This window comes from Triturus cristatus, chromosome 6 (assembly GCF_964204655.1).
Source record: "Triturus cristatus chromosome 6, aTriCri1.1, whole genome shotgun sequence".
Classification (NCBI taxonomy): domain Eukaryota; kingdom Metazoa; phylum Chordata; class Amphibia; order Caudata; family Salamandridae; genus Triturus; species Triturus cristatus.
Window position 1 is genome coordinate 1,803,769,086 of NC_140589.1, and position 25,456 is coordinate 1,803,794,541.

General features: G+C 50.7%; 1 protein-coding gene across 1 annotated transcript in view; it reads left to right on the forward strand.

The window, feature by feature from the left end:
• Positions 1-25,456, forward strand: part of CIB4 (calcium and integrin binding family member 4) — a 364,792-nt gene that overhangs the window by 140,345 nt on the left and 198,991 nt on the right. Inside the window, exon 3 of the mRNA XM_085609419.1 lies at positions 6,834-6,930. Within this exon, the coding sequence (XP_085465545.1) occupies positions 6,834-6,930 (97 nt within the window). The remainder of the gene's footprint in view (positions 1-6,833; positions 6,931-25,456) is intronic.

Consider the following 25,456-nt stretch of genomic DNA (forward strand, 5'->3'; position numbering starts at 1 on the left):
ATATACTTCATTAATATCTCTCTGTAACCAGTACTTTAGCGTGAAACTGGTAATTCCTGTAAACGGAACATACAAAAAGGAAGTATCTCAGATATAGTTGTACACTAGTACTTTTCCCTATATTTTTAATAACTACCTCAAGCTTCATCCCTGTATGCCCTTTTGTTGAAGATGAGTTATAGTTTCTACGTGACTTCTGTGGAACTGCCTAATAATTAGTGCTGGTAACATCTAGGGTGACCAACAGGCATTGGTGCAAATTCAGGACGGTGAGTGTAAAAATTCAGGACAAAGGGTCAAAATTCAGGACACAAATTTAGGACAGGAGGTCAAACTTCAGGACAAAACTTAAGGACAATAGGTAAGTTTTACTGACACATCAGAGGAGGTCGCGCAATAGTATATAAGTAAGCCCAGCCATATCCAAACATATTCAACCATTTGCAAACCTATCCATCATGTATCCTTCCATCTATCATTTCACTCATCCATCCCTTCATCCATCCTTTCACTCATCCATCCATTATCCATCCATCCACCATCCATCCACCCTTTCACCCTATCCATCTGTACACTCATCCATCCACTCTTCTACCCATCCATCCATTCACTCATCCATCCAGCCCATTTACCCTTTCACCCATCCAGCAATCTTTTCACTTGCTCATCTATCCACCCAGTCACTCATCCTTCCACCCATCCACCCTTTCAGTCATCCATCCATCCTCCCTTTCTCTCTCCATCAACCCTTTCACTTAGCCATCCTTCCTTCCATCCTTCCACCCATCCATCTACTCATCCATTCATGAGTCCATCCATTGACCCTATCACTCATCCATCCTTTCTCTCATCCATTTTTCCCTTCACTCATCTATTCATCCTTTTGTCCACCTACCCTCCCTTTCACTCACTCATCCATCCTTACTTCCACCCTTTCACTCATCCGTCCATCCATTCACCCTTGCACTTATCAATTCATCAATCCATCCATCATTTAACTCATCCATCCACTCACTCATCATCCACCTTTTCACTCATCCACCCTTTCACTCATCCATCCCTTCCACCCATACATCCACCTATTTACCTTTTCTCTCATCCATCCTTCCACTCACTCATCTATCCATCCATCCTCTCTCATTATCCATCTATTCAATCTTTCATTCATCCATTCACCCTTTCACTAATTCATCCAGCCATCCAGCCATCCCTTCACTTACTCACTCGCTCACCTTTTCATATTAATTCTGAGCTGAGCCTTTTTGAGAAGAGGCCCATCAAGAACATCACCCTCGCTGCAGGAGCCATTCCAGGACTGGGACAGAAGCCACCCAGGGCGGAGACAGGATCCACCACGGGGGGGGGGGGGGCAGGAGCCATCACAGGCGGGTGGGACACAGGAGCCACCACATGGGGGGACAGGAGCCAAGCCATCACTGGTGGGGGGCAGGAGCCATCACACCAGGGTGGGCACAGGGGTGGGCATGCAGTATTCTAGTATCATTTTGGTCTCTTCCAGGGTGGGGTAGGGCTCCTCAACCCCTCCTGGACAGGACAACGAGACCATAAGCTCTCTTTACAAAATGTTAGTTTTGCCATCCCCCACTGTGATGTACAGTACTTAAAGGAGATACTCCAAGAGAACTGATTTAACTGATTGTCCTCCATACTGTGTTAATCAGTGTGGGTGCGTTTGTGCCATTTCTTTATTTTATTACATTATAGACTGCATGTTTGAAGAACCGAGGTTTGCTTACAATTTAGTGACAGTAATTAAGCTCTGTGAAGAGAACCATGTGCTGCCTCGGTGTAATTAGGGCCGGTTCTACGATTTTTGGGGCCCTGGGCAGAAAGGGAATGTGTGAGGCCCCTCTAAATTGCAGAGACATGGCGCATTCAGGGCTGTTTGCATCTAAATAGATGCCCCTGCGCCTGAAGCTGCAGCCCCTCCCTCCCTCTCAGTCACCTTCAAGCACCTCTAACAGCTCATCAAGGACGGAAGGTGTGAGGGTTGAAATCCCGCTGTGCCTCTCCAGTGCTGCTGGGTATCTGCGCTTTGGTGCTGCATCGGAGTCCGTTACACCCGACCTCAACAGCATCGGAGTCAAGCAGGGAGGTGGGTGGAAGCTGTGCCCAGTTAAAATTACGGACAAATGGCGTCCGTTAAAGAATCCTTCACGGACAACGGACAGACGGCCGAAATTACGGACTGTCCGTGAAATTTACGGACGGTTGGTCACCCTAGTAACATCATGTAGTTCCCCATTATTAGCAGTCCGGAAAATCTGAGATGCATGTTGCGGGATCCTGGCTGCAGCAACATTTGACTACGGTTGCCTAGAAAAAGATGCTCTGAGCCACAAGGAAGTCATTCCCAATAATCTTAGATGACCGCTGTCCCTCTAGCGAGCTGCTGGGAACATTAGTTCATTGCAAGCTTGCTGCCACACAGTGTCCTCTGCACTCACGATGTATGAATTCAAAATTTACAAGTGCTCCTTGAGGGCCTCCAGGCTTTCATTTGGTGACAGAAACCTAGTTTGAGTGGATTTGGAGTACCCATTCCCCACGCTTGAGCCACATAAAGCTACTCCAGCCCCTCTTCCTGACAGAATTAGAGCTAGGAATTTTTTAAGTATTTCGTCAAAAACTAAAAGACACCACGAAGAGGCAAAAAAGACCCATTAAAAATGTCAGCTTGCAGTTACTCTGGACCCAGGCCTGATTTCAGGATGACTGCATTAGAGCATAGGTCGTATTCAGCAAGCAGGTTGATCCAGTCAAATATGGAGCTCAAAGTCTTCTTGAGGGACCAGGTCCAAGGCTGAAACCAGGAAGTGTCTCTCAAAGTCTGGCACATCGTCATTGAACAACTACTGAAGCTGTTAGTTTTAACACCCAAAGATGCTAGGAGGAAAAACCCAGATTTCATAGCTGCTGATGGCACTTTATTGTTAGGGTTGTTTAATTGCCTCGACCCGGGCCTAAGTTTTGATCTTCAGACTTAGGGCCTAATTTAACGTTTGATGGATGGTTCTCTATCCATCAGGGGAGTTGAGGATATTACGTCTGCCAAACTGATGTCGGTCAACTTTTTAGATGACTTGTGGCCCATGGGTCCTCTCTGTACATTGAACATTAAATTGATACTTGTATAGCGCACTACTCACCCGCAAGGGTCTCAAGGCGCTTGTACGAATACCGCTGTGGAACCCATCGTGGCTTTCCCTGTGAGGCGTCCACTCCTGGGCAACCCCCAGGTGGAGGCCAGGCATCCTTAGCGTTGTGGGGGCCGTTGTGGAGATTAAGCAAGCTATTGCCCAGAGTTGCAGAGTGGGACTCCATGACTGGAATGGCACCGAGGCGAGAATTATCAGGTCCGTGGAATTTTTTAGCCCAAGACCCACCGAGGCGGGGAATTGAACCCTCGTCCCGGGCTAGACCTCTGCATCAGGGTCTGCCGCTCTAATCATTGAGCCACACTTCTCCACTACATTGTACATTGTACATTTACGGGAACTACCCTCATGGTGGTTTCTTTCAGTATACAAAAAGTGTGGTGGACAGCTGCCATGGGTTTTAACAGTCGCTCACTAAACTTTTCAAAAGTCCGTGTTTTTCTGGAACATACTCCCCATGTTTTACCTGGTGTTGATGAATAGGGAAAATGTGTAATGTGTAATGTCCTTCTGCTGACTGACCCTACTCCGTCAGACCATCTGGAGATGTTTTCCATTGAGAGAGCCAACAGGGCCTCTGTCAATGGAAAGCTGGCAGTCTACCCGACTTTAAATGAAGGAGGCAGACAAAGAGTATGACAGACAGATTATTCAGTAGCTCTTAAGGCAGAGTACCATCTTCACCATACTCTGAATCAGAACCTAACTCACTTTTTAGTTCACAGATTCCTCCAGCGGAGGCAAGACTGAAACTGTAGCCAGAGTTCTCGAGGCTGGGTACCTTTACTGAGAGGTCTCCATGAATCAGTTTTCAGTGCGGCAAAAAGTTCCAAGTGAGACAGATATGGCTTTCCGTCCCATTACTGCCCTGGGGAAGCCTCCACACCTGTTCTGGGCCTCTAGAGGTGGGCATTTTCTCCAGATGCAAAAACTGTTATTTCTGGCCACTGCAGCAACCCCCTGGTCCACAGGGCAGGCCTCAAGGCAGCATGTCTATCGCCAGCCAATTCTCCTACAGGGTCCAGTCCTCTGTGGCCTGCTAGGCCCTCTTGGCGTCAGGAATACTTGTGCTGTTATGTGCCTGGGGCAAGTAAACAGGTGGTCAGTTCAGGTCCCTGGGTGGCAGCAGGAGCCAGGAATTCTTAGGTCATTCTCTTCCAGCAGGATCTTCTTTTTTTAAGTGTTGTCTTCCCATGTCCAGTATTATTATGTGTGCCAGTCAGTGATAAGAGAAGTTTCCCACCCACTTACTTTTTACTTTTTTGACTTATACCCACTTCCTCTTCACTTTACTGTAAAATTCTGCGAAACCATAAATCCAAAATGGCTAACCCCTTCTTTTACCTAGACGGAAACTGTCTTTCCCTTAGCCACTCCTCTATTTAGATAAGGTATATCTCCTGTCAGGGTCAGAAATTGGTCCCCTCTGACTGCTGGAGTTGAACCCAGCAGTTCTAAGTGGACCCTAGTAAGGAATGGGAGTTGTTTCAGTCAGCCCCATTTGTCATCTCCAAGTCAAAAGAGGAAATGTGAAGGCTGTCCCTTGTTCTGCCAACTATTCCTAACACCCTCCCAGGTGGCTAATGCCTATTAAGTAACAAGTTGTTAACAACACCCCTGCCACCCTGAGGCCAGAGGCAAAACACTTGGGGCCTTATGTAGGTGGGCTGGCATTTACCACTTCATAAATACCGAATCATACCGATTCGGTATTTATGAAGTGGTAAATGCTATGTAGGTATTCCAGCGGTAAAAATTACCGATTCGTAGTAATTCGGTAATTACCGAATCGGTATTTACCGATTCGGTAATGAGGCATACCTTCCCATTGATTGAATCAATGGGAAGGTATGCCTCATTACCGAATCGGTAAATACCGATTCGGTAATGGGGGGAACACAATCAAGGGTGGCAGGGTGTCACATTGACACCCTGTTGCACCCCTGATTCCTGCATGTGTGCACATGTGGCACACATACATGCCCTAAGGGCATGTATGTCTGCCACATTGCACACTTCTAAGCGCTTTAAAATGCTTTTACACATCCATTCTTAATTTACCACCAACTATTAGTTGGTGGTAAATACCGACTCCAGACAACACCCACACACTCCCCCTACATCTAATTTCTGTATTCGGAATTTACCGATTCGGTAAAATTACCGATTCGGTAATTTTACCGATTCGGTAAATTACCGAATACAGAAATGAGCCCCCTACATGTCAACAGCCTAAATACCGGTCGGTAACGGTATAATTACCGAAAATCGGCCGTTACCGACCGGTATTGGGCTACGTACATGAGGCCCTTGATCTCTGGGATCAGGGCCATTAACTCCCAAAGCCAGGAATGTGTATTGGGTCATCAGGGGGTTGGAGGGACTGTGTGACAAACTGTTTGTAAATCCATTTGGGCTGTAGCAGTGCAAAGAGCATGTTCATAAAGTTACTTTTCGATTAAAGTAACATTTTTGAGACAGAGTGGAAAATAACTTTCAATAGTTTTTCTAGCATTTTCCAAGTGGATATTTGAAAAAAACGTAATCATACCTTCTCCTGTTCAAATAATACCTAGTTTCACCCACACAGAATGGAAACAGCTTTTCGTATTTATTGGCATTGATGGGATGATATTTCTATTATGTAGTGTACCATTTTTTTATACAGTTTTTGCTCAACAAGTGGGCTTGCAAGTCACCCTTTAAGTTGTGTCTTTTTAATATATAAACAACAGATTATCCTACATGGCTAAGGTGTTCCTTTCCAGTGAACTTGCACCATTGACGAAGCCATGGACACGTATGTAACCCTTCTTCAGTCATCATGTGGTAATCAGGCATACCCTCAGGAGGTTCCTCTTCACCTTCCCGAACAGCAATAGTCATATCACCTCTTATCATACTGTTAACCTCTTGCATACTAAGGACATGCTGGAGCCTTTTATCTCTGCAGAGCTCGGGTGATGCAGATGGCTCTAGCACAGCCAGGTATTAGGGGCAGTAAATCTTTTCAGTTTTGCTTCAGGCTGCTGGAGAAGTGTTCCCGCAGCTGCCAGAGGCATTTCTTTTCTTTTTGTTTGTAACGATGATTGGTGCGCAGGACGCGCTGAAGTCATTACATACAAAGTGAAAGCAAAACAAAGCCAGTCGGCTAATTTTACTTTTGCTGCATCAGTACTCAGGGGCATATCTCAGCCCCTCCCCCCAGCACTGATTTGAATGGGGAAAGGTACCGTTGAAACCCCGAAACCGGTCCTAGGATGCTTGTTTCCAGTCCAAGGAGGACCTGGCTTGGCAGTTCGGGCTGGAGTGTTCCCATGAGGCACAGGGTCAAGACTGATTTGCATATGGCCAGGTCTAAACTGGGGTGGCATGGTGAGCAAAAGAATGATGGATTTAACCCAGATCTTTTGACGGGGGGTGAATGTTTTGATTTGTTCTGCATTGCATCCATCAATTTTGTGTCTTTTGTTGAATATTGTCTAGCAAATGAGATTGCTGTTTTAAAAAGTTAAATGTTGGTGAGGAAGAGCAAAGAACCCCTCAGTTGCATGCACTGCAAACGTGCCCATCCTTACTATATTGCATTTTAAACCTCATTTGTTTTTCTGTATGTGTAAATATTTTGCAGCATTACTATTTTTTTCTTTTCAGTATCCATAGGGTGTTCATTAGGATATTACCTACTGGAACAGACTTTAGGAAGGCTAGACTAACCGCAGAGCAGATCTGCTCTTTGCCAGGATTGCGGGTAGGTATTGCAAGACGTCATAAACACTTGAAATGTAGAAGCTTAGGTTATATTTACTAATAACCTGATCTCACTTCTCCAAATTAAATTTTTTTTAAATGCAATATAATGGTATGGTCTTTTCATGGAGCAAGAAAGAAGGAGGGAGAAAGAAAGAAAAAGGAGTGAAAGAGAGAGATGGTATTGAGAGGTAAGCAATGAGAAAGAGGGCGAGAAAACGGGAGTAAGATATAGCGGTACATAGAGAAAGTGAGAGAGGTGAGGAAGGGGAGGGAGACACAGAGGGGGTAGTTGGAGACATACACGCAATAAGAAGATACAGTACACCCATGCTATTTTTCATAAGTTGGAGCAGTTCAGTGTACCACTTATGTTAGGTCGATCACCACCCATACATAGATAAAAGGTGCCTTATTGGATGCCAATAACTACAGAGGTTGCTTTATTTGTGGAAACTAGAGACAGTGTTCCGTGCCATCCAGACAAAATAATCCACACATATCTCACCGACGAAAAGGTGTGACAGGGAATCCACGTTAGTTTTCTTGACAATCACAGGTCCAGTCATTACATGCCCACCTCGTATGCATTCATGAAAATATAAAGGCAAAATGTATGCATGCTTTGTGAAATTCATCAAGCTTTCTACTCATTCTTTCACAAAAGACTCTGCCTAAAACTCATTGAAAGCTTTATTGGAAAGAGAGGTCTGTTATGTAATTAAAAAATGTCCACCCCCATGAAATCATTTCGCGGATGAATGCGGTCCTACAGCCTTCCGTTCCGATAGCCTTCTAACACTTCCAAACATGCAGGCTTCAAGCCAATGTCATCCTCCAGAAATTGGTTTCCGATTGACACAAGATTTTCATACAAAACACCTTACCTAACCTACAAGGTCCTGTGCTTGACTGCTCTAAAATAGATAAACTGGCCAATCTAGGGGCCCCAAATGGATCAGAAGTTAATTAATACTATTGATTGTAACCTCCGCTCTTCAGAAAAGGTCTGCGTGACTGGCTTTCCCCAGTCATTCACAAGGATATGGAACTCAGTTCCCAAATCCATCAGGAAAATGCTTCAAGCCTTTCACGCCTTTTCAGCATGTCTAGAAAGATCAGCTACTAGTGAGGTGTCTATATCACCCCGCAACAAAGATCACATCGGGGGCCCAAACTCACCACCCCGAACACCTTAATTCTACATTTCTGAAAAATATTTTACATTTTTTTTTATATCAGTTCATTGCAAGAATCCGTCATGTCCCTTTTGTATGCTTTATGCGTATCTTAAAATCCTTGTGAAATGTTATGAACCACAAGCATGTTTGTGTTTTTGGCGTCCTTAATTAGCAAGATTTAACTGTACATGTAACTCTTTATCACCATGATGTTGGGTGCTCTGATGCATTGATGGGCCTAGTTTACATCCAGGGGTTTCTTTAAAAAACCCTTGCATCACCGGTGCGTCACATTTTATGGCGCTCCGGCGGCGCTGAGTGCAGAACCATATCTACAAGGTCACGCAAAGCCACTTTGCTTGGCTTTTCATGGCCTCGTAGATATGGTGTAAGGCAACACAGCACAAGTCACTGCATTGCTTTACACTGCGTCAGGGAGGTGTTTCATGGGCGTTGCGGTGGGTGTTCCCACGCAACACCCATGAGTTTTGACACATTCCCAGATTTACAAGGATCTGTAAGCCTGGTAATGCGTCAGAACTGTACACCTCCTCATGGCAGGCATAACAAGGAGAAATATGTTTATTTCTTCTCGTTTTTTCCTCTTTCTATGTCTGCTGCATTTTGCAATACACACAGAATGAGGAAAACGCCTCCATGGATTGTTTTTGTACAAGAAGGGATACCTTCCTGCCAACAATGCAGAAACCCTTGCAACATGGTGCAAAGATGCCTGTGTTGGCACTAGGCACCAAATTGTGCACCGGCGCTGGCTGAAAGGACAGGAATGAACCGTATCTCATAAATACGGTGCAGTCCTGCCCTTTTGAATTGGCATATGGAGGCACAGGAAAAACACTTGCGGTGCTGCCCTAAGCCAAATCATTGTAAATAAAGACCCCAGTTTATTGTTAAACCACAATAAATAATATATCTTAGATTCAGATCATATGGCTAAAGGCACTAAGGAGTGTACCAATGCCACCAACACCATGGCTCGCCCTCCAGTGGGGGATAGCAAGGAATCCCAGTCAGTTTCCTTGCTCCTAAATCTGGCAACTAGACTTGTTTCTGGACTCCTAAAAAGCCACAAAAACACGGGCCTACCGGGTACTTTTTCATTGGTTTTTCCCACTTCCGTAGACAAATCCTCTGATGTTTTGCAGATGTTTAAAGAAAACGTAAAATAACCAAGGGGGCCTTTTGAAAAAAAATTATATAGAAGGAACTCAACCCGAAGGTTCCGCTTACATGAGCACCAGTTGCGCTTCAGACATTTATTTTGCTAGACACGATTTGCCCAGAATCACAGGAGGGTGAGCGTCCCTGGCAAGACTCGAACACGGTTCCCCAGCGACTAGGTCAGTAGAGCGCTGTTTGCTTCCCCCAAATTGCTGCAGAGGTAGGACGGGAGCTGGGCTGCGTGCCTGTCTGCAAACTCTGCTTTGCTCCTGCAGCAGTTTCACTGGGTGCATGTATGCGCCCGGAGAAACTGCGATTCGTGGCGCAGGGCCCGGAATGACACCCCACTTATACTGAACAGATCAGAGCTGGACATGTGACAGACCCTGTCCTAGCTTTACAATTCTCTCACATTTGTGTATTTCATACTACTGACTGCGCAGTAGACGCACCCGCTGGCCTTTCGGAGCTGAACCTGGCATGCTACTGATTCATCTTAAACAAACCACCAAGAGGAGACCTCACTTGGACAATTAGTATTGCTTAATTAAATCAACAGATCAAAGCACGTCCATTCAGTTGATCATCCGAAAGTCATTACTGTGGAGAGCCACCCGGGCTCTCCCATACACTGTTGCACATAACGAATGTATGACGTTACAACGCATGCTGTTACAACGCATGCTGTTACAACGAAAGTTTTACAACGCGAGTGCATTGACAACGCAGGACATTACAACGCAAGTCTTTACATCGACTTGCACTAGATGGCGTGCTAACATTAAAAAAGTGTAATTTACTATTCCAACTCCAGTCCACGTAACAGTAGGGAAGGTGTTGGGATAGTAAACTACTCTATTTTTAATGATAGCACGCCATCTAGTGCAAGTCGATGTAAAGACTTGCGTTGTAATGTCCTGCGTTGTCAATGCACTCGCGTTGTAACAGTTTCGTTGTAATGGTAGTGCGTTGTAAAAGTTGCATTGTAAAGGTTGTTCCCCCACATAACATGCATCCACACACCCCTCGGGGCGGGCTCGACCCGAGGGGATAAATAAACGGCCAAAGACCGCTCAGGGTCTTCCAGCCAACTTATAATTAAAGTGTGTGACTCACATTATTCGAAGCGCTGCTGCGGCCTTCTCTCACGTGGTCCGCAGCGCTACATTGGCGACGAGGCCGGTTGTGATCCACGCTTGCCCGCCTCCTGGTCATCGGTCGACGGAGCGCCACCTGAGCCCACCCGCGACGCTCCGCATCTGCCTCCAGGGAATCTGCCCGCTCCTCTGCATGTCGCTGCGGGTGGTCCGGGCTCACCTCCTTGCTCTGCCGCTGCTCCCAGCAATGGAGACACGGGCCGCCCTGCGGTCTCTGCCTCTGCTCTCGCACCTGCCCACAGGCATTCCCAGAGCCGCGGGAGCGTGTTTTGCTGGCGGTGTGCGCTGCGCGCTGGTGACGTCATCGCGGGTGAGTGCCAGGCTTCCCCGACTGTGCGGCTCTGCTTTTCCCCCTCCATGCCGTGCATCGGCGCCTGCCCGCCCAGGACTTCTCCCGTGAGGCCACTGCCCCGACTGAAGCTGTCTGGACTCCAGGGCCCCTGCATAGAACAGAGAATACGTCTGGTCCCAGGCCCCCAGCACACATAGCTGCCCTGCTACTGCCTGCGCTGCAGTGCAGCAGAGAGGGGGGGGAAGAGTGTGCACACACAAAAGAGGATAACCAGGCACATCAGAGGTCACGCCCCCCATGTTCAGTACCTGGACTCTCACTTTCAGCACACAGGCAAGGCGTCTGCTGCCTTTGCCCCATTTGGAAGACCAAGCCACCTCGCCCATAACCCTTCAAGGCATCAACGCCATCTCGCCTGCATTCACTGGGCCCAGAGTTCAGCGGCAGGCATCTGTACGTGGCCACGTGTCAGCGCGCACGCTCCCCTGAGGCTCCTTGCGGGAGGACTGCACCGCCTCACCAGCAACCAGGCACCATGAGCAACCCGCCTCCAGACGGCGCCGTGGCTCAGCAGGCTGGAGGGAACAATTTAGTCAGGGGTGCCAACACTCCGCCCCAAGGCCACAGTCACACGGCCATCGCCCCACTGCCACCGTTCAGCAAGACGGCGGATCCTGCCACGGCGGCCCCACAATGGAAAGCGTGGGTTGGTCGCCTTAATTACTACTTCAAGGGCACTAGGGAGACCGATGGCACGGTGAAGAGATCGCTGCTCATCTACTATGGAGGCACAGAGATCTACGACCTCTTTGAGACGCTCCCCAACACGGGTGAAGACGACGACTATGAGGCGGTGGTCGCCGCTCTCAACAGGCATTTGAACCCTCAACTTAACCCCGACTTCAAAGTTCAGACGGGCGTCACAGTCAGACACGGAGTCTTTTGACATGTTCTATGCATGGCTGCGTCGGCTGGCCAGCACGTGCACCTGAACGGATCATAGGGAAGAGATAAGGGACCAAATAAACCTCATATGCCGTTCCAAACTCCTGCGGAAGCTGATCCTTCGTCAACCAGGGATCTCGCTGGACAAGATCCTCATCTTGGCCCGGTCACACAAACTATCGGATGTGAGGGCTCAGGAAATGGCGGCTGCCCTTCACTCACCTGTCACTGCACCGCATACGTCCAGGCACGTGTCCATCAAGAAAGAGAAGGTCGAGGCAATCCAACGGCACCCCAACGTGACTCGCCAAGCACCAAGGGTACAGCCTGGAGGGCAATGTGGCTACTGTGGTGAGGAGCACCCAACGACGGCTGTCTGCGCGGCGAAAGGGAAGACGTGCTCCCTGTGCAGCAAGATCAATCATTTTGCCAAGGTGTGCCGCAGTGGTCGGTCTAGGCAAGCCGCATGTCGCAACGCCTCCGCCAGGTCTCCATCGACGACCCGCCATCGACAAGTGAGACACAACAACAGGAACGCTGCTTTGCGCTCGAGGACGATGACGACTACAACGTTTTCGGCGTGTTGTATGTCAGCAGAACCGACAATCGCCAAAGGTCACCACCCATGTGCTCCATCTCGGTGGAAGGGACGGCTGTCCAGGCCCTCATTGACACAGGTATGTCTGTCAATGTGATGGACTCAGAGCAGTATGACTGCATGTCGCCATGGCCCCTGCTCGCACCCTCGAAGACTCGGATCTACACCAACGGGGGGACGGACCCACTCCCCCTCCAAGGGGTCATTCACGCGAAAGTTGTCAGCGGAAAGCACACCATGGAGAACAGGTTCCACATCACAGAAGGAAAGAAAGGCACGCTGCTCAGCTGCCATACAGCCAAAGACCTGGGGCTAGTCTTTTTCTCCCACCAGATCCATGACTCCCATGCCGAAGCCATTCTGGCGGAGTTTCCGGCATTGTTTACTGGACTATGAAAACTCAAGGGGACGAGGGTCAAACTCCACATCGACCCCACGGTGAGACCGGTCACCCTAAGGCACAGGAGAGTGCCATTCAATCTACGCCCACAGGTGGAGGAGGAGCTGAAGAAGCTCGAGGACCTTGACGTGATCGAAGAGGTCTCTGGCCCAACTCCGTGGGTGTCCCCGCTGGTCGTTGCTCCCAAACCCAAGCAGCCCGGAGCCATCTAGCTCTGTGTGGATATGCGATTACCTAACGCGGCAGTCAAGAGGGAGCGCCACATTACGCCCACCATGGACGACATAGTGGCAGACCTGGATGGAGCCAAGTGGTTCTCGAAACTCGATCTAAACGTAGGATACCACCAACTGGAATTTGAACCTGAGAGTAGATACATCACTACCTTCTCTATGCATGTTGGCCTCCGGAGGTACAAGAGACTCAGCTTTGGGGTGTCATCGGCAGCCGAAGTCTTCCAAAACGCCATTGGGGAAACACTGTCGGGGCTGCCGGGCGTAATAAACCTCAGTGATAACCTCCTGGTGTTCTCGGACACCCTAGAAGATCACCACACTCACCACCGGCCACCCTGAAGAGACTGGAAGACAGCGGGCTGACTCTTCACAAGGCAAAGTGTCTGTTCAACCAAGAATCAGTCGATTTCTTTGGGTACACTTTCATAAGAGATGGACTACAAGTGGACCCCAAGAAATTCGCAGCCATCCGCGGAGCCAGCAACACGAAAAATCCCACAGAAGTGAGGAGTTTTCTTGGCATGCCCACATACTGCGGAAGATTCATTCCGAACCTCGCTGCCCTATCTGAACCACTCCGGGCTCTCACACGCAGTGACCACAAGTGGGAGTGGACCGTAGCCCCCAACGCGGCGTTTCACAACATCAAGGCAGCCCTGCTGCACAAGACAGTAATGGCCTACTTTCACCCGGGTCGGCGTACTGAACTGATCGTTGACGCCAGCCCAGTCGGCCTCGGAGCGGTCCTTCTTCAAGAGCACAGCCCAGAAACCTGGAGACCAGTATGGCTCTTACAGACACGGAAACAAGATATGCCCAAATCGAGAGGGAGGCCCTTGCGATAATATGGGCGTGTCAACATTTTCACCTGTATCTGTGTGGCCAGGAATTCCAGGTGGTAATGGACCATAAGCCCCTACTCCCACTCTTTGCGATTTCATCCAGGTGTAACGCCCTGAACGTCTCAGGATCGTTTAACAGACACGATAATGAGAACGCAACCACTTGTGAAGGTTTAGTTATTTTAATGAAGGCAAAAATAATACAAGGAATAAACAAAGGTTATAGTCACTGGAATCCTCCAGGCTAAGTACGTTACCAGCCCACTTGTCGGCCATTTCAGAAATGAAATGGCCGACAATGCCAATCGGTAGGCTGTGAGGGGCACGAAGAGTGTTGGGGAGAATCGAGGAGTCAGGGAAACACCCAGCCGGGGTCTCTACCTGAAGGGAGCAGCCGCTCAACCTCTTCCTCAGACTGCACCGGGACGCGGAGTCACCTCCTGGTGATGCGTCACCGATACCCCAATCACAAGCAAAGAAAACTGAACCGAGAGCAGCCGCTCGATCGATCCTGTGGACTTCCGAGTCTGTAACGCGGCAAACACCTCCTGGTGTGCGTTACAGCTGGCAGTCCCTGTATCTCTGGTCGGGCTGGGAGTTACGACTCCAACCAGCAAAAACGCCACTGCGCTTTGACTCAGCCGAGTCAAAAAGCGAAGCTCAATGGTTATCCAGTAGAGCTTCCGGGTCCTTCACAGGTGACGATGGGGCAAGACACGGCCCAGGGAGTAACGACTCGACCTACCTCCGTTCTTGCCTTACTGGAGCACCACTCCGGAACACTGCTCTTCACTAAGCAGGTACGTCAGTTGTAAACTGTCAGGAATCCCCTCCCGCACATGGATTCCCTCCCACGATGCCACTTCCGTGAACCTGGTGCGCTTGGAGGAGAGCGGACTACAACTCCCAGAATTCCCTCCGGCAACAATTGCCTTTTGCCACTCAAGAGTTCTGGTTACATAACACCAAGGGAAACGCCTAGTTTTCATGTTATGCAACTCAAGAGTTCTGGTTGCATAACACCAAGGGGAACGCCTAGTTTTCATGTTATGCAACTCAAGAGTTCTGGTTGCATAACACCAAGGGGAACGCCTAGTTTTCATGTTATGCAACTCAAGAGTTCTGGTTACATAACACCAAGGGTAACGCCTAGTTTTCCTGTTATGCAACTCAAAAGTCATGGTTATACAACGCCGAGAGTACTACTTAAGGAGAAGATCACTGGGACTCGGCGTCGGATATTCTGATCTTTGCCGGAGTACCTGGTTGAGGTACACGGACCCGTTGGTGAGTTGAGCGGCGGAAGGAACATTCTAAGGAGCGGAGGAGAGGTGCTGGCGTGTGCTTCCTGCCCGTGTCCTGTCCCGTTCTGAGAGCCGTATTCAACGTCATTGGGCACAAGTCCCGTTGGTAGAGCCGAAGCTCCCAACAGCCTGACAAATTGGAGAAAACGAGGTTGGTGCGAGCCGAAGCTCCCAACCCTCGTTCCTTGGGTAAACACACGCTTAGAGCTAAGACGCTATCCAGGAGGGGTTTCCGCGTCTTAGCCATCGACACTCGTAGGAGAACTGGGATAGGTAGAGCGGCTGCTCCCATCCATTCTCTGCGCCACCTTGGGTATCATCACTTAAACCCGGATACAAGAGACGCACACCAGGAGGTGTTCCCAGCGTCTTTGTGTTGTGGCAGCACTCTGGGGGATACTGGTAGAGCGGCTGTTCCCAGGTGGTAGAGAGCCCGGCCGGGTGACTCCCACGTGCCCCCCGTAGATTCCACAACCTTGGAACTACCCTTCACAGCGGTCGAGTGGCATTGTCGGCCACTGCTTAGCACTGTGCCCTCCGTTGGAGCATACCGGGTCCGGTGTGCATGCGGAGGACGGTTAGACGAGCTGTGAATGGGTATCGTACTTTAACTGGTGATTCCAGTACCGGTATTCTTTGTTGTCTGTAGTTGTTTATCTGTTTATTAAATCATCCTTAAACCTCCATTTCTCTGGTCCGTCGTCTGTTTGTCCCAACCCCGAGAAAGCCAGGACGTTACATAATATCCGACCTCTTCCATAACTATCTCCTGGTTGGGCGAACGACATGGCCACGATTGAGGATGTGTTGGCCGTCTTAGCCGCGATGCAAATCGAGCTCACCGCTTCCAGACAGGAAACAGCAGACGTTAAGGCTAGAATGGACGCTCGGCAGAACGATCCGCTACAGGCAGGTGCCTCTCACACGGCCACGGCTCCTGCGGTTGTGGTAGAGATGCCCGTAGCCATTCCTTTGGCGACACCAGAGAGGTATAGCGGAGACCCCAACACAGTGCAGGTATTCCTCACTCAAGTAGCACTGCATCTGTCCTGCAAACCAAAGGCCTTTCCTACCAGCCAAGCCAGAGTGGCCTTTCTGATCTCGTATCTTGCTGGGAACGCGGCGCAATGGGCAGTCCCACTGGTGAGCAGGGACGACCCTATCCTATGTGATTGGGGAGCCTTCCGCGAGGAATTCTTGAAGGTGTTTGATCGAAGGGCGGACTCGTATACTGCCGATCGAGAGATGTTGGAGCTGAGGCAAGGCAACAATGATCTGGTGCAGTACCTTAATGCTTTTCGAATGTTAGTGGCCGAAACCAAGTGGCCCATAGCCAAACAAACCGCGCTGTTTCACCAGGGCTTGAGCGAAGAGCTCAAAGATGTGGTAGCACAAATCGACCCCCAACCCAAGACATGTGAAGGCTTGATCAACCTGGTGCTACGGCTGGACCATAGATTGAACGAAAGAAAGGGCGATCACAAGAGGAAAGGGAAAGCGCTGCCATCGTATGTTTCGATGGGTGGCCCTGAGACCAACTCCTCCACCAGGACGGAACCCATGGACATAGGAGCTATAAGGGCGAGCCTTACAGCCACTGAAAAAGAATCACGCCGCAAGCAAGGCCTTTGCCTTTACTGCGGGAAAAAGGGGCACTATGTACGCGAGTGTCCAGCCAAGCCAAAAACCTCACGATACCGAGCGAACAAAACGGTGACAGCAGTGGTGGAAGCACCGGCGGAAAACTGAGGGACTCCGGGACTAGGGAAGGGGCATCTTGGAGTCACACCCACATCCCTTCCATGTTGAGCCCGAATCAAAAAGGGCGAAGACATTTGTTTATTACCTTACACGTAGGAGTGCAGGACCAGTGGATACCTGTGGTAGCCATGATTGATTCAGGAGCCACGGGCATGTTCATGGACTACAATGAAGCACGGAGACTGGGTCTCACTCTCCTTCCCAAACAGATACCAGAGGAGGTGTATGCAGTGGATGGGAGAAGTCTGGTGACCGGACCTATCGGACAGCACACAGGAGAAATACCGGTGAGGTTCGGAAAACTGCATAACGAACGTATCGATTTTAGCATAATCAGAGCCCCGCAGTACGGGGTCATATTGGGTCTACCCTGGCTCCAAAAACATAACCCAATGGTGGATTGGCCTACGCATCACATTGAGATGACTTCCCCGTTTTGTGAACAATGGTGCGGCATGCGGCAGGACCCCCACGAAGGTGAGGTAGGCGAAGGTCACACGGTCGCCACGGCAGCAGAAAAGGACGTAAAGCTGCCCAGAGTGTATCACAGTTTCGGGGACGTCTTCGATGAAATCCGAGCGGAGGTGCTCCCTCCACATAGACCGTTCGACTGCCAAATCGACCTGGTTCCCGGGGCTAGCGTTCCCAGCGGCAGACTGTATGCGCTCACAGAACCCGAAAACGTACATCTACGGGGATATTTGGATAAGTTACTAGGGCTGGGGTTCATCAGGCCGTCGAAATCCCCTGCCGCATCGCCTCTCTTTTTCATTCCGAAAGCGAATGGCGAATTGAGGGCCTGCGTGGACTTTAGGGCCTTGAACGCGATAACCATAAAAAACCGGTACCCCCTGCCTCTCATAAGCGTTCTCCTGGAACAGGTAAAAAAGGCCCAAATATACACAAAGCTTGATCTCAAGGGGGCATACCATCTTGTGCGCATGAGGGACGGCGACGAATGGAAAACCGCCTTTAAGACCAGGTTCGGGCTCTTTGAGTACCTCGTCATGCCGTTCGGACTATGCAATGCCCCTGCCGCCTTCCAATACTTCCTCAATGAGGTGTTCCGGGAGGTATTGGATATCTACGTGGTCGTTTACATAGACGACATACTCATCTACTCCAACTCAGAGGAAGAACACGTACAGCACGTATCCGCAGTTCTCAAAAAACTGAGGGAAAACATGCTATACTGCAAACTCAGCAAATGTGACTTCCACGTCACATCAGTGGAATTCCTTGGGGTGATGCTGAGCCCCAACGGACAGGAGATGGCGGAACGCAAGATCAGAGCGGTGGAGGAGTGGCCGGTGCCCCGAGGAGTAAAGGAAGTCCAGAGCTTCATAGGCTTCGCCAACTTTTATAGGCGTTTTATTGAGGGGTTTTCAGGCTTGGTTGCCCCGATCACGCAACTACTAAGGAAGTCTCAGGAGTTCGTGTGGGGACCGGAAGCACAAAAAGCATTTGTGGCCCTCAAGAAGGCCTTCAGCACCGCCCCGGTGCTAGCTCACTCGAATCCGGAATTACCCTATGTGGTAGAAGCGGACGCCTCTGATGTGGCGCTGGGTGCCATTCTATCTCAGAGGAATGAGATGTCGGGTTTGCTCCATCCTGTGGCGTACATGTCTCGTAAATTGAACGACGCGGAACGCAATTACCATATTGCGGAGAAGGAACTACTCGCAATAAAGGACGCATTTGCTGAGTGGAGGCATTTGTTAATGGGGGCCAGACACGTGGTTACAGTGTATACGGACCACAGAAACCTCCAGTTTCTGACGGCGGCGCGGCATTTGTCTCCTCGTCAAATGAGGTGGATGATCTTTTTCTCCGGTTTCAATTTCCACATCACATACCGACCCGGTACGGAGAACAGGAAAGCGGACGCGCTTTCGAGGCAATCGAATGGCAGGGATCCGCAGCCGGTTGCCGAACATTCCATCATCCCTCCAGGAGTTGTGATAGGGGTGATTCAACCACAGACGTTCCTCAGGGGGGTCCAGAAGGGGACCCATACCTTCATGTGGCGGAGGTGGCTTCGCAGTCACAAGGAGTGGCAGATGAAGGACGGGATTCCGGTGAAAGGACGATGTATGTTGTTACCCACACCTAGGCTTCGAAAACAGGCCTTCACCTGGTGCCACGTGTCTCCCTGTGCCGGCCATCTGGGTGTCGAAAAGACGGTAGCGAGCCTAGGACGGCAGTTCTGGTGGCCTGCCATGAGAACAGACGTCCGGAATTGGTGTTCATCATGTACCGTTTGCGCATCCATGAAATCGGACCACAGAAGATCGCAAGGACTCCTCCAACCCCTTCCTACACCGACCAAACCCTGGGAAAACATATCATTAGACTTCATTGTCGGGCTACCAAAGGATCAAGGAAAGACGGCCATACTGGTGGTGGTGGACTATCTCACGAAGATGGGGCACTTCCTCGCTTGCAAACAGGTACCTTCGGCAGGAGAGCTGGCGTCGTTGTTATTGAAGAATGTAGTGAGACTACATGGCCTACCCAACGTGATCGTGTCGGACAGGGGGTCTCAGTTCACGTCGCACTTCTGGAAAACTTGGTGTTCGGCGTTACACGTCAAGTCTGCCATGTCCACGAGTTATCACCCGCAGACGGACGGCCAGACGGAGCGCCTGCACCAGTCGCTCAAACAATATCTACGTTGTTTTGTAGAGCAAGGGAAGGATGAGTGGGTGGACCTACTTTGGATCGCGAAAATCGCGTACAACAACGCCACACATTGTTCCACCAAGGCTTCCCCTTTTTATAGTAACTACGGCCATCATCCCCGGTTCTTGCCGTTTCTGCACCCGGTCAGGGAAGACAGATTGCCGACAACAGCCAAGAGGGTGGCCCGCATCAAGGAGGCCTTGATGAGTTCTCGAGTTGCCCTGGAGGGGGCTAAGGCCACATATAAAGCCTTTTCTGATAGGAGGAGAAGGCCTGGACCGGTCTACAAACCTGGAGATTACGTCTGGGTCTCTACACGGCACATGAGATTCAAGAAAAGTAGCGTGTTCCATCCCCGCTTCATGGGCCCATATAGGATCCTTCGATGCATCAGCCCGGTGAATGTGAAAGTGTGCCTGCCCCAGTCCCTGCGGATCCATCCCGTGTTCCACGTTTCCCTCTTGAAACCCGTGAACGCGGTGAGGCCTCGTACGCCGGTGTCGGTGACTGTGGATTCGGAGGTGGAGTACGAGGTGGCTGGTATCTTGGATTCCAAGTGGCGCAGGGGCAAACTATGGTATCTGGTGGCATGGAAGGGGTACGGACCCGAGGAGCAGTCATGGGAACCTGCGGCGGGGGTTCACGCTCCTCGTCTGGTATCGTCGTTCCATCGTCGATATCCTTCCTGTGCTGGTCCTGATGGGGGGCGCTGATGGGAGGGGGATGTACTGTCAGGAATCCCCTCCCGCACATGGATTCCCTCCCACGATGCCACTTCCGTGAACCTGGTGCGCTTGGAGGAGAGCGGACTACAACTCCCAGAATTCCCTCCGGCAACAATTGCCTTTTGCCACTCAAGAGTTCTGGTTACATAACACCAAGGGAAACGCCTAGTTTTCATGTTATGCAACTCAAGAGTTCTGGTTGCATAACACCAAGGGGAACGCCTAGTTTTCATGTTATGCAACTCAAGAGTTCTGGTTGCATAACACCAAGGGGAACGCCTAGTTTTCATGTTATGCAACTCAAGAGTTCTGGTTACATAACACCAAGGGTAACGCCTAGTTTTCCTGTTATGCAACTCAAAAGTCATGGTTATACAACGCCGAGAGTACTACTTAAGGAGAAGATCACTGGGACTCGGCGTCGGATATTCTGATCTTTGCCGGAGTACCTGGTTGAGGTACACGGACCCGTTGGTGAGTTGAGCGGCGGAAGGAACATTCTAAGGAGCGGAGGAGAGGTGCTGGCGTGTGCTTCCTGCCCGTGTCCTGTCCCGTTCTGAGAGCCGTATTCAACGTCATTGGGCACAAGTCCCGTTGGTAGAGCCGAAGCTCCCAACAGCCTGACAAATTGGAGAAAACGAGGTTGGTGCGAGCCGAAGCTCCCAACCCTCGTTCCTTGGGTAAACACACGCTTAGAGCTAAGACGCTATCCAGGAGGTGTTTCCGCGTCTTAGCCATCGACACTCGTAGGAGAACTGGGATAGGTAGAGCGGCTGCTCCCATCCATTCTCTGCGCCACCTTGGGTATCATCACTTAAACCCGGATACAAGAGACGCACACCAGGAGGTGTTCCCAGCGTCTTTGTGTTGTGGCAGCACTCTGGGGGATACTGGTAGAGCGGCTGTTCCCAGGTGATAGAGAGCCCGGCCGGGTGACTCCCACGTGCCCCCCGTAGATTCCACAACCTTGGAACTACCCTTCACAGTGGTCGAGTGGCATTGTCGGCCACTGCTTAGCACTGTGCCCTCCGTTGGAGCATACCGGGTCCGGTGTGCATGCGGAGGACGGTTAGACGAGCTGTGAATGGGTATCGTACTTTAACTGGTGATTCCAGTACCGGTATTCTTTGTTGTCTGTAGTTGTTTATCTGTTTATTAAATCATCCTTAAACCTCCATTTCTCTGGTCCGTCGTCTGTTTGTCCCAACCCCGAGAAAGCCAGGACGTTACATAAACACAATATCCGACAGCGTTGTACCTCCCGGTTCCTCCCTTTATAGGGCGTTGTTTTCCTTGAGTTATGTAACAGCTCTCCTGTTTACATAAGGGCGTGTTTTCCTTGAGTTATGTAACAGCTCTCCTGTTTACATAAGGGCGTGTTTTCCTTGAGTTATGTAACAGCTCTCCTGTTTACATAAGGGCGTGTTTTCCTTGAGTTATGTAACAGCTCTCCTGTTTACATAACCTCTCAACCGCTAAGCATCCTGGGAGATGTAGTCCGTTTTCGCTGGTTACCGTTTTCCTCCCCTCGCATGACAGGAATTCTTGACAGTACATCCTCCCTCTCAGCGGCTCCCCACGGGTCCAGCGCTGGCAGGAAAACGCCGATGGAACAAGGAGACCAAGCGCGGAGCATGAACCCCTTCAGCCGGTTCCCATGACTGCTCCTCCGGGCCATAGCCTTTCCACGCAACCAGGTACCACAGCTTCCCCCTGCGCCATTGGGACGCCCGTATGCCCGACACTTCATACTCCACCTCCGACTCCACGCATACCGGCCTAGGTGTCCCAGACGGCTTGGAGGGTGCTGGTTTGAGCAATGATACATGAAAGACAGGGTGTATCCGCAATGACTGGGGCAAGCACACTTTCACGTTCACGGGACCCATACACTTGGTAATTCGATAGGGGCCCATGTACTTGGGATGGAACACACTGTTCTTTCGAAACCTCATGTTTCTTGTGGATATCCAGACGTAGTCTCCAGTGCGGTGCAGTGGCCCAGGCCTTCTCTTCCTGTCTGCCGCAGCCTTGTATCTTCTCTTGGCCTCTATTAGGACAGCCCTTGAGCGCATCAACGTGTCTTTTATGTGTGCCACCCTGTCCGCTGTGGCGGGAATCCTGTCCTCTCTGAACGGATGTAGAAATGGCAAGAACCTGGGATGTTGGCCATAGTTGCTATAGAACGGAGATGACTGTGTGGAGCTGTGAGTGGCGTTGTTATAGGCGATCTCTGCAACCCATAGCAAGTCGACCCATTCTTCCCTGCCCTGGTCCACAAAACATCGCAGATACTGTTTGAGCGTTTGGTTCAGGCGCTCGGTTTGGCCGTCCGTTTGAGGGTGGTAGCTGGTGGACAGGGCGGTCTTAACATGCAGCGCAGTGCACCAAGTCTTCCAGAATTGCGCAGTAAACTGCGAGCCCCGGTCCGACACGATCACCCCAGGTAATCCATGCAGTCGTACCACATTCTTTAGGAGTAGTGACGCCAATTCCCCGGCCGTAGGGACTCTCTTGCAGGGGATGAAGTGCCCCATTTTCGTCAAGTAATCCACCACCACCAGTATTGCCGTCATCCCGTGGTCTACCGGTAGGCCCACCACGAAGTCCAGTGATATGCTATCCCATGGTCTATCCGGGGTCGGAAGTGGATGTAAGAGCCCTTGGGTTCGGCCATGGTCGGCCTTCATGGTAGCACACGTAGGACACTCCTGTCCCCACCTCCTGACATCCACCCTCATGGTTGGCCACCAGAAATGCCGTCCCATGCTAGCCACCGTTTTTTCAAAGCCCAAATGACCTGCGCATGGAGAGTCATGGCACCAGATGAATGCTTGTTTCCTTAGCCTATGCGTGGGTATCAATAGGCACCTGCCCTTCAGGGGTATCCCATCCTTCAGCTGCCATTCTCTGTGACTGAGGAGCCACCTCCGCCATGCGAATGACCTGATCCCTCTCTTTATTCCCCTCAGGAAAGTATCCGGTTGGATAACCCCCAATACCATCCTCGGGGAAATGATGGAATGCTCGGTCGCAGGCAATGGTTCCTTAACTGCAGATTGACGGGACAGGGCGTCCGCCTTCCGGTTTTCCGTCCCCGGCCGATATGTGATGCGGAAGTTGAACCCCGCAAAGAAGATCATCCACCGCAGCTGTCTGGGAGAAAGGTGTCTTGTGGCCGTCATGAACTGTAGGTTCCGATGGTCCGTGTACACCGATACCACATGTCTTGCCCCCATCAACCAATGCCTCCATTCGGTGAAGGCGTCCTTGATTGCGAGAAGCTCCTTCTCCGCAATATGGTAGTTGCGTTCGGCGTCGTTGAGTTTGCGGGACATGTACGCAACGGGATGAAGCACCCCTGTGTCGTGGTTGCGTTGGGACAAGATAGCCCCCAGCGCCACATCCGATGCGTCCGCTTCCACCACGTAGGGGAGATCCGGATCGGGGTGAGCCAACACCGGTGCCTTACCAAAGGCGCTTTTCAGGGCCTCAAAGGCTTTGTTCGCTTCAGGGGACCAGACAAACTCCTTGGACTTCCTCAGTAGCTGTGTGATTGGGGCCACCAATCCTGAAAATCCATCTATAAACCGCCTGTAAAAGTTGGCGAAGCCAATGAAACTTTGGACGTCCTTCACGCTTTGGGGCACCGGCCATTCTTTCACCGCCTTGATCTTTCGTTCTGCCATCTCCTGTCCCTCTGGACTCAGCATCACTCCGAGGAATTCCACGGATGTGACGTGGAAGTCACACTTGCTGAGTTTACAAAACAGCATGTTTTCCCTCAGCTTTTGGAGCACAGCTTTGACGTGGTGTACGTGCTCCTCCACACTGGACGAATAGATGAGGATGTCGTCGATATATACGACCACGTAGATATCCAACTCCTCTCTGAATACCTCATTCAAAAAGTACTGAAAGGCTGCCGGGGCGTTGCACAGACCGAACGGCATGACGAGGTACTCAAAAAGGCCGAACCTGGTCTTAAAGGCGGTCTTCCACTCGTCTCCGTCCCTCATGCGCACCAGATGGTATGCCCCTTTCAAATCCAACTTGGTGTAGATACGAGCTTTCTTGACCTGTTCCAGGAGTACACTGATGAGAGGCAAGGGGTACCGATTCTTTACGGTTATCGCATTCAATGCCCTAAAGTCCACACAGGCTCTCAGCTCCCCATTAGCCTTCGGGATGAAGAAGAGTGGCGAGGCGGCCGGAGACTTGGACGGGCGGATGAATCCTAGCTTGAGGAGTTTATCCAGGTACCCCCGGAGATGCACGTTTTCAGGCTCCGTCAGGGCATACAGCCTGCCGCTGGGAACGCTGGCCCCTGGCACCAGGTCGATCTGGCAGTCAAACTGTCTATGTGGTGGTAGCACTTCCGCCTTCACCTCATCAAATACATCCTCAAAACTGTGATAAGCCTGGGGGAGAGCCACATCTTTTTCTGCCGCTGTAGCCACCGTCTGACTCCCGCTCTCATCTGCGTCAAGGGATTCCGTTCCTATTCCACAATGCAGGATGCAATACGGTGACGTCAGTTCGATGCGATGTGTTGGCCAATCCACAGAGGGGTTGTGTTTCTGTAGCCACGGCAATCCCAATATGACGCCATATTGGGGCGCTCGGATGATGTTAAAATCGATTTGTTCCAAATGGTTCCTCCCACATCTCATCGGAAGGACCCCCGTGTGCTGCCCGATGGGCCCCGTCACCAATCGCCTTCCGTCTACAGCATAGACGTCTTCGGGTACAGCTTTGGGAAGAAGCACTAGCCCTAGCCTGCATGCCTCGTTGTGGTCCATAAACATGCCAGTGGCCCCTGAATCCACCATGGCCACAACGGGTATCCACTGGTCATGCACTCCCACGTGCACCGTGAGAAACAGGTGTCGTTGTCCCTTAGTGACCGAGTTGGAAAGTTAAGGGATGGATGAGTGACTCCGAGATGCCCCTTCTTTGGTCTGGGAGTCCTCTAGTTTTCCGCCGGTACGTCCACCACGGCTGTTACCGACCGGTTGGCCCGATAACGTGACGTCTTCGGTTTGGCAGGGCATTCACGTACGTAGTGGCCTTTTTTGCCACAATATAGGCACAATCCTTGTTTACAGCGTAACTCTTTCTCCGTGGCTGTGAGGCTCGCTCGTATTGCGCCGATGTCCATGGGTTCTCCCTTGGATGCGGTGGAAGTTTCAGGACTTCCCGCTGTCACATAGGATGGAAGG